Raw genomic sequence first — 17,494 nt, 5'->3', positions numbered from 1 at the left:
AAATGTTGTTTTATAGGGCAAAAAGACAACTAGATGGATTTACGTTAGTTAAACGTGAAGTCTAAAAACCTCTTTCTTGTAGGTATGTTTTTTATTCTAAAGCCGCTGCTCAAAAAAAAAAGCAGTGCAATCAGTGTTTTTGATTAGTACGTAATAAAAGTACTGACAATTAATTATTTGCTGGGTATAAAATCCGTGCAAACGTGTAATTAAACACCTTTTTATAATTCAAAATTGTTTTGGTATTGCAAATAAATCCAAATTAATATTATTAATAGAAATCAGTATACTCTATTTTAAAGAAGCAGTAAACGCCCTTGTAGCAACTCGCACCAGCCGAAATGAAATTGTGATGCGGATGCCACTCTGGGGAGACCAGGAGGTGGTCTTACGATAAAAAAAAATACGTTAATTATTTGTTGTTCTGCGAGATCCTAGACAGGCTACAGTAAAGATACAATGCACGCACGTACCTCGTGAATCCTGGGCTGCGACCTGCACTAGTCGTTGAGCTTCCACTCCGTTGGTGATCCTGAGATGATGAAGGCTACTGGCTGATGATTTCACACGGTTTTAATAGGAGGTATAATCGGTTTTCGGTTTTAGTTGAGCCGCGATATCGTACCGTGCCGCGCGCGCGCTTCCTTTTTTGAAAACTGACGCTAGGAGGCGTTGGCGACTCTAACGAACTTCGCGCGAGTCATGCCGTCGAATTTGATTGGTTTGGTGCGTACATGAACAACCAACAGATTGGCGTTTCGATACTGCTGCCGCAGGATAGCAGAACAACGATAAAAAAAGAAACTAAATTGGTCTGATTAAATTACGTTTTGTTTTTTCTTTTATGGAAACGAAACATCCCGCCCACCAAAATGCCTATGGTATTTTCTGGTTAAAAGACAAAAAATTAGTTGACGAAAGGTTGAATACTAAAACTAAAGAGAATTAAATAAAGAATTAAATAAAATTTTGGATAAGGGTTGAAAGTTCGGTTAATATGATTAGAACAGCTAAGCAGAGTCCTCTATAGGCAAGGGACACAGTTTAACTAAAGGTCGATTTATAATTTGTTTGTCAGCATTTTGAACCAATGCACTCCGAGCTATCCCATCAGCACCCACCTGGAGGTTTACAACTCGTGCAAGTTTCCAATGCAATGGTGCACGATTATCGTCCTTAATGATTACCATAGAACCTATCTGTAACGGTTTAGAGTGTTTCGTCCATTTGGCTCGTTGCGTTAAAGAATTTAAGTATTCTGATTTCCATCTGGACCAAAAACTCTGTTGAAAAGATTGGAGCAGCTGCCATCGGTGAAGCCGATTTAGGTTTACGTTAGAAAGATCTTCATCGGGAACGGCTGTCAAAGGTTCTAAAGTAAGAAAATGACCCGGAGTGAGACACGTCAGGTCGTTTGGATCGGAACTAATAGGGCAAAGTGGCCTTGAGTTTAAGATGGCTTCTATTTGAACAAAAAGAGTGGTTAGTTCCTCAAAAGTCAAAACCTGATCACCCACAACCCGAAGCAAATGAGATTTTGCGGCTTTAATCTGAATCTCCCAGACGCCGCCAAAGTGCGGTGCGCCGGGAGGGTTGAACTTAAACTCGATTTTTTCTGTATTCGTTGCCTGTTCCATTAAAATTGAGAGCTGGTTTTTTGCACCAACAAAATTAGTGCCACAATCCGCGTGAATTACGTTGCACCGACCGCGTCTTCCTACAAATCGGCGCAAAGCAGCAATAAACCCTTCAGTTGTTAACGTCGATACGACTTCTAAATGCACCGCCTTGGTCGCCAGGCAAACAAACAAGCACAAATACGCCTTATCCATTTTCGCGCCTCTATGTGAACCGAGTTTAATACGGAACGGCCCGCCTAGATCGACACCGACCACGGAAAATGGTTTAACTTGATTGACGCGATAAGAGGGAAGATCGCTCATAAAAGGTTGTAATGGCTGAGGATTTGTTCGAAAACATTGAATACACTTGGACAAGTGGCGACGAATAACGCGTTTTGCAGCTATGATCCAGAATTGTTGAAGTAGTAGAAAATGTGTAGTGTTAATACCTGGGTGTAAATAACTGCGATGAATAAAGTCGATGACCAAGTAAGTAAAAGGATGGTTAGAAGGTAAGAAGGCGGGGTGCTTTTGCTCATATTCGAGACCTGATCGCGAAATCCTACCGCCCACCCTGAGTACTCCCTGATCATCAAGGAACGGATTTAACTTGCGAAAAGGTTTTGATAAGGGTTTTTTTGATTGCAGATGAAAGATTTCTTCGAGAAAAGTGGTGTGTTGTACATGTTTAACTATTTTTATAAGAGTGTGATGACGTTCAACGTTATTAAGAAATCGTTTTCGATTCACCTGATTGGGATGTCGAGTATAATCGATAAAGCGATATACGTACGTGAGGACATTTACCAACTTAGACAATGAAGAGAAACGATTTAATAACATCTCGATGATGGATCCGTCAGGTAAGGTTTTATCAAGTTGATCGGTTAATAAGACTACACACTTGCGTTCTTCGGATTTAACGAGTACTTCATCCTCGTGAGAGGCAGTATCAGGGATAGAAGGCCAGGAACAGTGATCCCTACGTAGCCAATCAGGGCCCGCCCACCATAAGGAGTTGTTTACGATCTCACTGGGTAATTGACCACGAGAGCAAACGTCCGCAGGGTTATCTCCTGAAGGTACATGGCGCCAGCACGCAGTTGCAGTAAGATCTTGGATTTGACTGACTCTGTTGGCGACGAATGTTACCCAGCGGGAAGAATGGGCTCGCAACCATGAAAGAACTACCGTCGAGTCTGACCACAGATAGACATCGTTAATCGTAATGCGATCAAGGTAAGTGTCACGAACAAATTTATAAAGTTCTGATAGAAGAACTGCGGCGCAGAGCTCCAGACGAGGCAATGAAATTCGTTTAAGAGGTGTTACACGAGCCTTAGAACAGACCAGATACGTTGTGACCTTGCCGCTGCCGTTAGTAACCCGAAAATATATTACCGCACCATACGCTACCTCGGAACTGTCACAAAACCCGTGAAGCTCGAACGATTTGACATCAGAACAAATTAACCAGCGAGGAATTCGAACTTGAGATAACTGTGATAATTGAACCTTGTAAGTATTCCACATACCAATGACCTCATCAGGCGGTGTTTGATCCCATCCGATACCAAGGATCCAAAGTTTCTGGATATAGGTTTTGATTTGAATTGTAATGGGAGACAAAAATCCTAGAGGGTCGAACACTCTACCTAGTTCGCTGAGAATCGATCGTTTGGTACAAGGCCGGTCGAGAGGTTGGATTTCGAAAAGAAATGCATCTGTGTGAGGATCCCATTTTAGGCCGAGAATTTTTAAAATTTGAGTTTCATAGTTATCGAGAGAGACAGAACCAGTGAGACGATCTTGAATAGGGAGGTCAAGCAGAAGTTGCGCATTGTTAGACACCCACTTCCTAAGATGGAAGCCACCTAATTTGAACAAGGCGATTAGTTGGTCCTTTGCCTGTTGGGCGTGTTCTAGCGTGTCGGAACCACTGGCCACGTCGTCGATATATACGTCAGACAGAATGATTCCCTTTGCTATGGGATACTGATTGCCCTCGTCCTCGGCAAGCTGTCGCAGAGTACGACACGCAAGAAAGGGTGAAGATGAAACGCCATATGTTACAGTATTCAAACGGTATTCTTGAAGACATTCTGTAGGAGTGGTTCTCCAAAAAATGCGCTGGTAGTCACGATCGGCTTGGGAAATAAGAATTTGACGGTACATTTGTCGAACGTCAGCCATAAAAACAATATTATGTACCCTAAATCGCAATAGAATTTCTAGAATGTTCGGTTGTAACTTGGGACCGATTAGTTGAGTGTCGTTTAAAGACCGAGAGTGGGCATCCTTGGCCGACGCGTCAAAGACAACGCGGAGACGGGTGGTAGCAGAGTCAGGACGCAAAACGCAATGATGTGGAATATAATATTTCCCCTGACTGAGTTCATTCCCGGGAACCAAAGACATATGACCGGCGTCCAAGTAATCTGTCATAAAATTCGCGTATTCCTTTTGTAAGTCAGGGTCACGAGACAGCCTACGTTCTATTGCATGAAATCGTCTAAGTGCAACGTCACGAGAACCTTCAAACTTCGGTTCGCTATCATCTTTGAATGGTAAGCGTACTGTGTATCGTCCAAACGTATCGCGGCAATGGTCGGATAAGAACTTTTGTTCGCAAAACACCTCCTCTGGAGTCAGAAGAGACGCCTTGGGTACGCAGTCTAACTCCCAGAAACGTTGAACTAACGAATTCAAGTCGATGTCGTTTTTACCCGATGCGTGCACTAAGGCGTTTGAAGCTAGACGAGTTTTGCCCAAAAGAAGCCAACCGAAAACAGAGTTAAGAGCTATCGGTTGATTTGCATTGCCTTTGATATGTTGATTTAGAAGCGAGTCAGCAAACACCTCCGCGCCGAGCAATATGTCGATAGGTCCCGGGAGATCAAAACCAGGATCTGCTAAGGGTTTCGATTCAATGTGGGTCCACCCAGATGTATTAAGTTTTGCTATCGGTTGATCGCCGCATATTGTTGATATGACGTGCAAGTTCAATTTAAATAAGATTTTATCCTTTGTGCCTATCAAACACGTGATGTCACCAAGAATCGGCGCTGAAGCATCTCCGATACCGCTGACGTTGTCGTTAGTTGGACTAAGTGGTAAGCTTAGACGTTTCACTGCCTTTCCGTGATAAAATTGCTTTGACTTCCAGTATCAAAAAGAGCTCGGAACGATTGCATTGAGCCAAAGGCATCACGGACCTGAATCATTGCTGTGGCCAGTAGAACAGTGGTGTGTGTTAACGACCTTGACACTAATGTCGATGAAGACTGATTTGACTCACTAGACTTATCGCGATGGAGTAAGGTGTGGTGGTTTCTCTTGCATATGCGACACGAAAATATAGATTTACAATCTTTTAACTGATGAGATGGATTCAAACAGTTAAAGCACCAGTGTTTCTCAGTAGCGATCTGCAAACGTTCATCAAACGATTTTTTAAGAAACTCGGGACATGCGGCAATGGAATGGAAATCTGAACAAAACGTGCATTTTTTTGTGTATGGGACATTCGTTGGTACCCCTTCATTCAGTTGTTGTGTAGTAGCGGACTTAGCGGCAACGAGTGTGTGTGACGCAGAACTGCGCGGTTGGGGCTGCGGGTGAGCAGATTTAGACCTCGGTTGAGGTTTGTCCGATTCAACAAAATGTGTGTCTCGCAATAAAGCCTCACACTTGGATTGCAGGAAATTTCGCAATTGGTTATAAGTAGGAAGTTCTACATCGGAATGTTTTTCCTCAAAATCCCGACGAAGCCTCTGGTCGACCTTCGATAAGATATGATACACTAAAATGAAATCCCAATGGTTAACCGGCAAATTAATAGTCCTTAAAATGCTTAAGTTTTCATCGAATAAATCGAGTGACCTTCGAAATGCGTGCGCGTCAGAAACCTTAAATTCAATTTTCAAAATATCCCGCCAACACGTAAACGCAAGATCCCGCTTATTCTTATAGCGCGCGGTGAGTGCTTCGTATGCGTCGCGGTAGTGTTCGTGTGTCAGAGGGAAAGGCTTGATAACAAGCAGCGCATCGCCGCTCAGAGACGATACGAGATAATGAAGCTTCTCAGTGTCGGTTAACGATGTTGAGTTATGTATTAAGGTGTTAAACGTATCATAATACTCAGGCCATTTTTTAATGTCGCCGCTAAAGTTAGGAAGCACGATTTTCGGTAATCGAATATTCGACGAAACAGTGTCGCAAGACCGAGTTGATTCAGTTTAGATAACGTTCGATGGATTGACAACAATCTGTAATACATTGCATCAAACCTTTCTTGAAGGTCATTGTCCTCATTTTCAGGGTCATCGAGAATCTCCTGGATCGTAAAATGCGCATCCTCAAAACTAGCGGCATGTTGCTTAATGTCTTGAAAATATGACAAAAACAAATTTAGTTGAGAAGAATCGTTTTCGGCTAAAATACCTATCTCCAGCGCTTTATTTAAACGGTTATAAGAAATGGTTCGTTTCCTACGCAAAGACGGTAAATCTTGAGTCGAATATTCTACTTCATTACATTTTGATTTCTTTAATGTACCCCTGCGGGTAGGTTTTCCGAGAAGCGGCATTTAAAAAAAGTTTATTAAGCAGGTACAAAACAAAGCTATGAGATATTATTTCTTGTAATGTGCGAAGAATTTCGATACAGAGTTAAGCTTACGGATTATAATTAAGCACTAAATAAATGTACCTACTTATGTGCAAGTATCATCCGCAATAAGTAGGTAGTGGTCGCTAAGACAGTGTATCCTACCCAAACGCGCCCCGAACTTCGGCGCGTATAATAGGTACGTTACAAGACGCGTGTACGGTGTAGGTATCCCTATTGTTACCAACTAGCAAATCTAGCTACTCGGATATTATATTATAAGCATACACAGATAATATGACAGGGTCGATTGATGACTGTATAGAACTATAGACACAATGTACTGCAACAGCTGATTACCTCTGTGTTCAATTCGTGAAAATAAACGGTAAATTTAATCACCGACTCGTCGAGAAGTTTTATTTGTAGGTACCTAGGTAACTGATACGTTATTTTGATAGAACGGTTTACGATATTTCAATCTACCTACCTACAGTGAATAATAATACTCGTAGGTACGTTTAAACGACGTACGTTTTTTACGAATGAAAGTATTTAATGAACAAAATGTTACTACGAAAACCACTTTAATAAAAACGGATAATCCACTTAGTATTACGTTATTTGTTTTGGTAGGTCACTTGCATTTTAATGAGCCGATGAGTTACTTATTGCGGGTTGTTAAAGTGTGCACCGATAAATTGATAAAAGTGATTGCACAATTTGACTTCACCACAATAATTGTTAAGTAACAAGCGAGAATACCCATGCAGGACGGTATTTGTAGTTAGATCGGCATAGGTACCCTCACAAGCTAATCGGAAGTTTTATAGTTTTTTGTTCGATGGCGAATTTAGGATAAGTACCTACTTAGCTCGTTTACGTGACGTGTTTAGTTATGAATAATTACGAAATTATGGAATGGTTTGATAGTTCCGATGGGACAACTTAAAATGCGATATGGTTAAAACAATAGATCGATTGAGATTATTTTAAGTTACCTTTAACCAGAAAACCAATATGGCGATTCGATAAGAATTAAATGGAAGCTCCCGGGTTTCGGCACCAAAAGATGTAGCAACTCGCACCAGCCGAAATGAAATTGTGATGCGGATGCCACTCTGGGGAGACCAGGAGGTGGTCTTACGATAAAAAAAAATACGTTAATTATTTGTTGTTCTGCGAGATCCTAGACAGGCTACAGTAAAGATACAATGCACGCACGTACCTCGTGAATCCTGGGCTGCGACCTGCACTAGTCGTTGAGCTTCCACTCCGTTGGTGATCCTGAGATGATGAAGGCTACTGGCTGATGATTTCACACGGTTTTAATAGGAGGTATAATCGGTTTTCGGTTTTAGTTGAGCCGCGATATCGTACCGTGCCGCGCGCGCGCTTCCTTTTTTGAAAACTGACGCTAGGAGGCGTTGGCGACTCTAACGAACTTCGCGCGAGTCATGCCGTCGAATTTGATTGGTTTGGTGCGTACATGAACAACCAACAGATTGGCGTTTCGATACTGCTGCCGCAGGATAGCAGAACAACGATAAAAAAAGAAACTAAATTGGTCTGATTAAATTACGTTTTGTTTTTTCTTTTATGGAAACGAAACAGCCCTTGCTCTGTATCCGTAATACTTAGCGATTTTTGACATAGTTTATCCAAAAAAGCCGAGTTAAAAAAACTAAAAGGTTCACGTGTTCCTCCTTTCCAACTTAAGAATACTAAGTTAAAGTCAAAGATTACACAAAGAACAAACAAAGAGAAAGATCACAAGAACAAAGTCTGTTTAGCACTTAATACCGTCCAATAAAAACAACGGTTTGCTTAGTAATCTAGAAAGACACGATTAGTCTTAATGAGCACAACTCAAATGACTTTCCTAGGCTATTAGTGTTTCCATGCTAGTGTGAAAGTTCAAGAAATAATCGTAACGTTATTTAGAATTTAAATAAGTCTGGTTTAATTTCAAGCTTTTAGGTAATTAGTCTCTCTGTCTTTTTGTCTGTTGATCAAATCTTGCGAATTCGTTAAATCCAGTTTTACCATGAACTGAAATTTTGACAGAGCATTTACAGCGAGACAGTGTAATATTTTGTTTATTAACATGACATATGTAGAGCTGATCAGATGCTGGAGTTAGTACTTTAATTATACTTCTCTACTTTAAACACACACACAACGTCACATTTATCTAATATATAAAATTCCCGTGTCACGATGTTAGTTACCGTACTCCTCCGAAACGGCTTAACCGATTTTTACCAAATTTTATATGCGTATACAGTAGGTCGGAGAATAGAACAACATCTATTTTTCATACCCCTAAGTGTTAAGGGTTGCCCACACTAAAAAAAAAATATTATATTTTTTGGACTAAATTGTTTGTTTTTTTTTTATAATGTGGCATTAAAAAATACATACAACTAGAAAAAAAAATCGGCAAAACAACGTTTGTTGGGTCAGCTAGTATATATATATATATATAAATACAAATGCATATACTTTTACCTAGTACAAATCCGTCTTTCTGTTAAAAAACACTGCTGAGAACTTCAGAGTTTCGTAATCCTAACATCAAGGAACTCAAAAGAAAATAAAGTTCAAAAGAAACTGATCTATCAGAGAAATTAAAGTAAGTAGTTGAAAAAACTTCATCTTTAAAGAAACTTGTGAAAAGATGGCACAAAAACTCAAGGGCGAGTGTCGAGTTTAATTTAATTACTCTTATTGAAATACGCCTGAACAAAAACGAAGAGTCAAGGGTAGAACTCTAAATGGCTAAGAGATCTAGTCGAGACTTGCTGTTTTTCTGACGTGACCCCCGATCATCTTTACGGAATAAAAACTAGGTTCTGGGAATATTTCAAGAACAAAAAATCGTAGGTACCGTTTCCCAAATTTAATTTGCTGAACATTTAGAACATTCAGACTTGATGGTTCATGGATTTCGACAAAGTTTAATCATTAAACTAGGTGTTTTTAAGATAAAACTTACAATCAATGAGAATTACCTATTTCTTGGGATACTATTTAGTTAACCCACATTTTTTTTAAACTGGACTAAGGACTGTCCACCAGACAGCAACAAAAATCTTGTCCATTCAATAACACCAACACAAATGTTTTCCTCTCTCAACTGAAATGTAAATTTTCAGTAATTTATTTAAAAGCGCTCAAAGGTATTTTACGCCTCGTGATGTTTACTTTCTGCCTATTTTGGTTGTTTTTACTCAAACTTTGTGTTAAAATAATTGGGCAATTACAATGAGCTGACGCGAAAATATAATATATTATACAAAACATTTTCAGTAAAAACGCGGTATCTAAAATTTTAGTGAACTACCAACCAGTGGGCAATCGTGGTGATCAATGCTCGAACCTCCCCTTTGCGGGAAGAGGTCTATGCCCAGCAGTGGGACATTTGTAGCCTGGTATTATAAATACTCGTTAAGATATATTTTTTATTAATTCCTGCTGGCTGGAGTTTCCCAAGCATTCCAAGCACAAGACACCCAGATTCAGAACAATCATTCGTTGATTACGCTTACACGTCGCTGTATTGGTACTCATGACACGTACACGCACAGTGACTTTGAGTGAGTTTCCTATACCACTCGGCTATGCGTGGAGTCAACATTGGATATCAGAGGATCGGGTCCCTCCATGACGAATCTTGTTTTAACATGAGCTGATATGTACCACGTACTAGTTTAACGCAGAAAAAGAGATATGCTTTTTTCTTCTTGCTTTGCGTAACTGATATATGAAGGTAAAAATTTTTCATATTAAAATCGCTAATAAAACCTCCATTCATTATATGCAATGTCCGGTAAACCGATATATGTACGTCTTAATATAAACTAAACAGATTTGAATGATTGACTATCCGTGGAGGATTGATCTATGTTTATGTTATGATGACGGACTTATCGGATTAAGCTGAGATTACCAACTGAATCAACATCACTTATAATGTAAATTCTAGACATATTGGATGCCAGACTAATAAATAAGATACAAATTGTAGTCTTTTTCTTAATACTATTATACTTATACAATTTTTTTCGTTTGGGTTTAACGGTTGCACATTCATTGTATTAGTATTTCCACATAATATAAAAAGTTAAACAATAATAATACTTAAAATTACACCTTCCTTTTGGAGTGAGAAAAAGGGAGTGTCAGAATTATACTGACTTAAAACCGTGGTATTTTGTCTTTATGTACCGAGGCCGTGCTAACATTTTGCATAATTTTCCTATTCCGACAGGCCCAATTAGCTTTCCTGAGTTTGCTAATATATCTTCAACGCACGTGTGGAACTCTAACGCGCCGTCCGGCATGATTCTGGTCCTGATCTTAAGGTCGGCTAAGCTGTGTGCATCCTAAACATGATTCTCCTATTGATCACTCCAAGAAGACAACATTTCTCGTCTACACTTTCCACTACTTTCCTTTGGAACGTGGATTGTTAAGGCAATGACTTTGATCCTGGAATATGTCAAACTCACTCCGATCACAACAACGCCATGTGGGTCTACCACCGCCTCTTAAAGTAAGACGATGTTCTCTCTCCTATCTTTGTCCTTGCTGGGAATAGAGAATATTTTCTTTTCAAAACGAAACGAATAATATCCTTGTGTCGCGGGGGGTGTCATAAGCATACAATTCCTATGCACAAAGACACCCATCACCTGGTCATGCTCAAACTTTTCCCCTTACTCTTCAAGTAAAGGTGACTATATCCTTCACCAAACATATTTCCGTACAATGTTCTCAAACTATGTCAAAACATTTGAATATACCGCATATTCGTCGACAAAACTTGAGTAAAACTAAGCACAACTGAAATACCTTTGAATAATGTAGGCATCGGTGTTTCTAATTCATGTTTCGGAGTAACAACAAACTACAATGTATTCTGTCATGACGATTCATGAAACTTGAGACTTGTGAAATGCAAGGTGTTTATTTCAAAGTGCTATTTTGGTGTGGCAAATACTATGCGATTTTAAAGATATTTAAAGCAATGTAAGTTGGAGTTTCGGAAAAGACCGGCGTAAGATACTAAATGATTTTTTTTATATAACAGTCTATAAGGATAAACCTTCTGCCTTGTAGAGAAGGATACCCTTTTGAGGAGCATTTTGAATACCCTGAAGTTCCTGTCTTTCCGCAAGCATACAAGTCCATTGAAATCATGACATTAAATAATCAATCAATCAATCGCGGTCCACTGCTGAACATAGGCCTCTAATAAGTTGCCTGATCCTCCACCTTCCGTATCAAGTGAGAGCCAGCTAAGTAGACACAATAATCACAGAATATTACTGCTAATGTACATTTAAATTTCTGCTTTCAAGACGTGAAACGTTTTGTTACGTGCTACATGCTACGCTAAATGCATTGCAGAATTTAATTTGATTAATTTCCCTAATTTGTATATTGCGAACGGAATTTTGGTATTATCCCTATGTGCAGCTGCTAATGCTCGTCACCAGATAAGCCATCACGTAGGCTTTAGTATTCACCTGTCATATGATGAAACCATAGTGGGATTGTAGCTATTCACGCGGAGTAATGCAAGTGTTAGCTTGTGATTATGTATTTGAGGTAATGACGTCGTGTATTAGAACATTTTCCATTGAAAGTTGCAAGTGTTTGCTTTTGTATAGTTAAGCGAATGTTTTTGAGTAAAATCACATTTTTTTTCTTTTGTAGTGTCTTGGCTATTGTGCCAAAAGTTTTCCAAGTTCAGATACGACCATTTTAAGATGTATTTTTTTTAATATATGCTGCAAATGATTACTTTTGCTGTAATTACATCTTTCAAAACGGTACCTAGCCTATTAATATCATGTTTCCTGAAAGCTTATCTACTAATATTCCTTAAATATCCCTTTCAGTATCAATTTTAATAAAACCATTCTTCCGTAGATTTAATACGGCAATCATTTACCCGGCTCAAGAGGGCAGATTAGAAGGGCCTCTTAATCTCCTTAAATTTGTACAAGCACCGAATTAAAGGAGAAAAATTATACAATTTTGTTTTGTTTTAGTCGTTTATGAGGTGTAAATTAAAGAAAAAGAAGTTTTGTTACGTCTTAAGCTATAAAGATCACGTGGCAGTACTAAGATACCTATGTTTAGGATATCCCAATATATTTTTGACATAATAAACTGCGGAAAAAGCCAAGTTCTTATTTACCGCACTAAAAAAGGTTATTCTTTATATAATGAAATGTATCAAATGGGTAAGTTTTTACAATAGAGTTTTTGAGTAGGCGCAAGTAAAAATATGCCTTAAGCTTGATATTCTGATCAAAAAAGTATGTAATTGCAAACCATATGCGCCGGGAGATTGAAAACTTTTTTTATCAAGGTAGTAAAATAAAAATGGAATAATAGTGGTACTCTCATTTTTCGTCTAAACTCGATTGTATCTTTTATACAATTAATGCACACATTTAAGAAGATACAACATAGGTTTGTGACACTTCATAGTTATGCGAAACTTGGTCAATTGTAAAAAATCTTTTTTGTGTTTTACTTTATATGATAGTTGAAAACTGTTTGTTGCTATTATACTTAAATAAAGGGAAATTTAAAACCTTTTATAAGTATTATTTTAAACAAAGAAACCTTTCAATAAACTTGGCGACATAAAACTCTGAATTACTGTTTCAGGAGTTGCCAACAGTTTTTAAAATCGAACACTAGTGTTGGAACTATTTTCAAACTTAAAAACTTATGAAACTTTCCTTGTTCTTAGGAAGTCTCAGCAAGAGAATGCTTTTAGCATCTTCATCCATGAATAAATTGTTAAATCATTAATTATGTTTCGATGCAAATTCACTTTGCTTTGTTTCAGGTTCAAAAAAGGTTTGAAAAATTACTTTTTGGTCTTACCAAGTAACGTTTTACTTGGGAAGAACATAAGTCAAAATTCAATTTTATAAAATTGGACTTTAGGTATATGAAAATAGTGTTCACGATTTATTTAATGGTAGCAATAGAACCAAAGGTTTTTAACCCCTGGTAAAATAAAAAGAACTTCTATAAAAAGCAGGCAAAAGAAATTAAAAATTAATTTACATTTTAATTTTAAGATATAAAGCGTGTAACGTTAATAATTTTAATAAAGGACTTTGTTCACAACTTCATTACAGAAGGTAATTAATGAAAGATTTTGCAAGGCTAAACTGTGAGTGCTCCGTTTATAATTAAATATAAAATAACTTGGATGTACTCGGTAATATTTTATGATGAAGAAAATATAAAAGTAAATATCTTTAAATATGAAAATAGAGATCCATTAAAAAAATATGTATTAAAAGTAATGTGCAATAAAAAGTGGGCTTACCTAGCCAATTTGCACTTACAGATATTAATTTATCAAATGTAATTGCAAAATTAACGTCTCTGACAGAAATACTAATTGAAATATAGAATGGAAGTGCCATTAAACCAAGACTTAAACAAAATTTAATTTAAATGCAAATCTAAATTATACTTTCCTCCATTTATATTTAATTTAAATGTACAAATAAATTAATTAAGATTCTCTGGCAGCGGTAGTTACAAAACTAACAAGAAGTACTAAAATATTGTGGACAAAGCTTTGTCAAATAAGAAATTTATGCTCTTGCATTTAATAAATTAAGTAATTAAATTAATTTGTACATTTCTTGAAAATTCAAATACATTTTACGAAAAAGGATAAATCTTTTTAAATGGCTTCTTAAATGCAATTAATTTCTGTTGGTGCCATAAACCGGTTGGTTAGTTACAAGATAATAATATATCTATCTACTTATTTCGTTTATGACAATGTCAGTCAGTTAACGTAAAGGAAATCTTGAAACAAAATAAGTATTGAGCAATATGCTATTTTTCTATGAATTAATCAAAAAAACTTAATAATCGAAGTTGTAGTAAATATCACTCTTGCATAGAGTGTAACAAAGGTTGTATTTCTACATATATATCTAAACTGCATTCTAACCCCAAACCCCCATATTTGGTTAACTAGAACTGTACTTAGTTTCCTTAAATTTGCCGTACCGTCCAATATTACTTGAACGTTAGCAACCGTCGTGTTAATTGCACAAGTTTTGATTAGACCAAAATACTTGTCCGGGCAGCTGCAAACAGTTTCCCTAGAAAACTAGTTGCCACCTGTGATTTAATTAGTCTTTGTACCAGGAAACACAAATTTTAGTTATATGCTGGACTATAATATTGCAGGACTTATTTGTGATACACATAATTTGCCTTTCAAATGCCTATTCAATATAGAAATAAGGTTTTGCAATTCTGAAAATCATTTTGCCAATGTAGGATAGGATACATAACTTTTTGGATTCCGTACCCAAAAGATTTAGCGGAATGCTGTCCATGCTGTCCAGTCTCATGAACCATAGTAGCTAAAAAGTAATTTTTTTAAAGCTTACGTATTTCTGCTGCTATGACAAAAATACTAAGAAGAAAAAACGAGGTTAAGCTAAGCCTAGTCACCTTACCAATTTGTTTATCTGTAGCACGGTATCAGTGTCATAAGTACGATTCACTTTACCGGTTGTCTCTGATTTCACCTTAAAAAACGTTTGAAACAATATTTGAGAATAGCTGTTGCCCGCGACTTCGTCCCGTGGGTAGAAGATATAATGTATGATTTATACCTGCCCTGTTTTTTTCACATTTTCCATTGTATCTTCGCTCCTATTAGTCGCAGCGTGATGGTTTATAGCCTAAAGCCTTCCTCGATGAATGGTCAATTCAACACAAAAAAAAATCAATTTGGATCCGTAGTTCCTGAGACTAGCGCGTTCAAACAAACTAACTCTTCAGCTTTATATATTAGTATAGATTAGCGTAAACCCTTATGCACAGATAGACAACTAACTTCATCAAATTATGTTATTTTTTAGTATTTTTCCAAAAAAATATTTCACCCTGAGTTTTAATTATTTTTATGTATGAATTATTTTATACCTATCTATAATGGTCAATGTTGTGGTACAGAAAAAGTAGTGACAAAAACAGTCGTTACATGTTACACACATCTACTTAATATGCATTGCAGAACTTAGAATAGAAATTAGTTCGGTAAAGCGCAACGTTGCGCGGAAGAGCTTAGCGTATCGCTTAGACGCCATATCGCAGTCAGATGTGTGCCATGCGCAATGGTAATGCCCCGTGTCATTGCAATTGGTTTAGAGTGCCAGCAACACCCGTTTCCTATTGGATAACAACTGTTTTCTCCATTTAAAATCTGCGTTGCCATTGGCGCGGCAGTGTGAAAAACAATTGAAGAATGCTATTGTTTTTTATTTTGTAGCAAAAGTCGTGAAAAAATAAAAAGCTAAAATGGAAACTGAATAATAATCGGTCTGAAAGTTCATAGGTTCGTTTGTTTGTTTGTATCTCTGATCTCAAGAACTGTTAGGCCGACTTAAAATCATAGTAATCTAATTAAGTGTTAAATAGGATGTGTTAATATCAACAGAGCAGTAAATATTAATCCGATATTAAACATTTTTTACCATTATTCCATAACCACGCGGGCAAAAGCTATGGAGACTTGATAGATTTTTCTAGGCGTTTAAAATGTAAAATATCTTAAAAAAAAATTTAATTCATAATCTGTTGAAACACAATTATTTTTCAAAGACAACTGAAATCCCAAACTCAACTTAATTCCAAGTCCAAAATATATAGAATGTAACTGCTCAGCTACGAAAACTCATTCAACAAAAACGACTTTCCCATTCGTAACTACATAATATCATTTCCTATTTAAAATGTAAGCAGCAATAAATAAATATTATTCTCTTTAATTCTCCCGAGATTCTGCCTCTCACCGCATTTAAATTTGTATCGCTAAGTTTTTAAAGTAGATTTGAAATTTAAATGGAATCGTCGTAATAGCAATAGGGATTGCAATGTGGGATTGTAATAGCAAGAATACGGTTTATTGTGTTATTCTATACTTCACAAGTATACACGTTTGTAGCGTTTGCTATGGATTATAATAAGATGTGCTTTTGAGATATTGATTGTATGGTTTCTATCAGATAGCGGTTTTTTTTAATGGTCACCGAAATTACACTTCTTTAGGCAAAATACTTCAACTTGTGGAAAAATGAAGGTCGAGCCCGACTTCTTCACCTCATATTGGTCTTAGAAGAAGGGATAGAGGAGGGTAGTGCTCTTATATGACAGACAAACTAAACAGAAATCGAGCGAAAAAACTATTTCCACTTTTTTCCCAGATTATACCTACGTAAAAGACATTTTACCAAATTCTGCGATAGTGTGTCCAAACATTGTATAAGCTACACAATTAAACTCAGAAATACAACTCAACCTCACACATACCAAATGAAAAATAAAACGGTTTCCCAAAAACCTGGATGTCCCAAAAAATATTATCAAGTAACATTTATTTAAACCTGAGGCCAAATGAAAACTGGTTCAAGTTATAAGAGAAAGCGTTTCAATATTCATTAGGGAACAAAGGAAGGGATCTTTTTAAGAATGCACGGATTTGTAATGAAGACGAGGAGCTAATTACAGATCAGACGAATGAGATAAAAGTAATTTGACATCGGATAGATGAAGAAAGCTCCATGCTTTGTAAGTGATCTTTACTTTTAAGAGTCTTCAGTGGTTCTATTTCTTCCAATTTCAGTCAGTAGTCAACTTCATCAAAATTGTATGTATTTATTTACGAAGGCACTGTTATAGACCATATTATACGGTGTTGAAAATCATCATGAATGAAACCTGGATCAGTATCTTTGACACTGCCATTGCGAAGTCGCATTGATCTATCGTGGTGAAAAGAGGCCTGTTTATAGCACAGCATATTTATTTTATATCATCTCCCAAGTAAATCGACTTTTAGATTTATAAAAAAAGCATATTACCCACTAATCCCTTAGAAAGAATTTTTTTAGTTTTATGAAAATACAAATTTCCATAATTCCTTATTTTCTCTCCACGTTGTTCTATTTCACATTACATCATCATTTAGGTCATATTTTGAAATGTTGTGATATAAATTATATGCATCGTACTTCCTAGAATTAATATAGAAATTAGACACGTGACGGGAGCGACTAATTTAATGTCATTTCTCACAAATGAACTTTTAACCTTAAGTTCCTGGAAATTGTCATGTGTCTTGGTTCTGCTTAAAATCTGGGAGATATTAAATAATTGACAACATTTCCAGCTCTGATGAAAACTCTAACTAT

At 37.0% G+C, this 17,494-nt stretch overlaps 1 protein-coding gene across 1 annotated transcript; it reads right to left on the bottom strand.

Moving 5' to 3' along the window:
* Window positions 1–500: 500 nt before the first annotated feature.
* LOC113507191 lies at window positions 501–4,846 on the bottom strand. Its single transcript, XM_026890055.1, has 4 exons — window positions 4,838–4,846; window positions 3,158–4,757; window positions 2,754–2,821; window positions 501–554 (listed from the first exon to the last, which is right to left on the bottom strand). The coding sequence occupies exons 1-4, from the start codon at window positions 4,844–4,846 to the stop codon at window positions 501–503; spliced, it is 1,731 nt and encodes a 576-aa protein (XP_026745856.1).
* Window positions 4,847–17,494: the final 12,648 nt, after the last annotated feature.

The sequence above is a fragment of the Trichoplusia ni genome, unplaced genomic scaffold, assembly GCF_003590095.1.
Source record: "Trichoplusia ni isolate ovarian cell line Hi5 unplaced genomic scaffold, tn1 tig00000942, whole genome shotgun sequence".
Taxonomy (NCBI): domain Eukaryota; kingdom Metazoa; phylum Arthropoda; class Insecta; order Lepidoptera; family Noctuidae; genus Trichoplusia; species Trichoplusia ni.
Note: the sequence above shows the minus strand (reverse complement) of the source record. Positions and strands in the feature narration are given on the sequence as shown.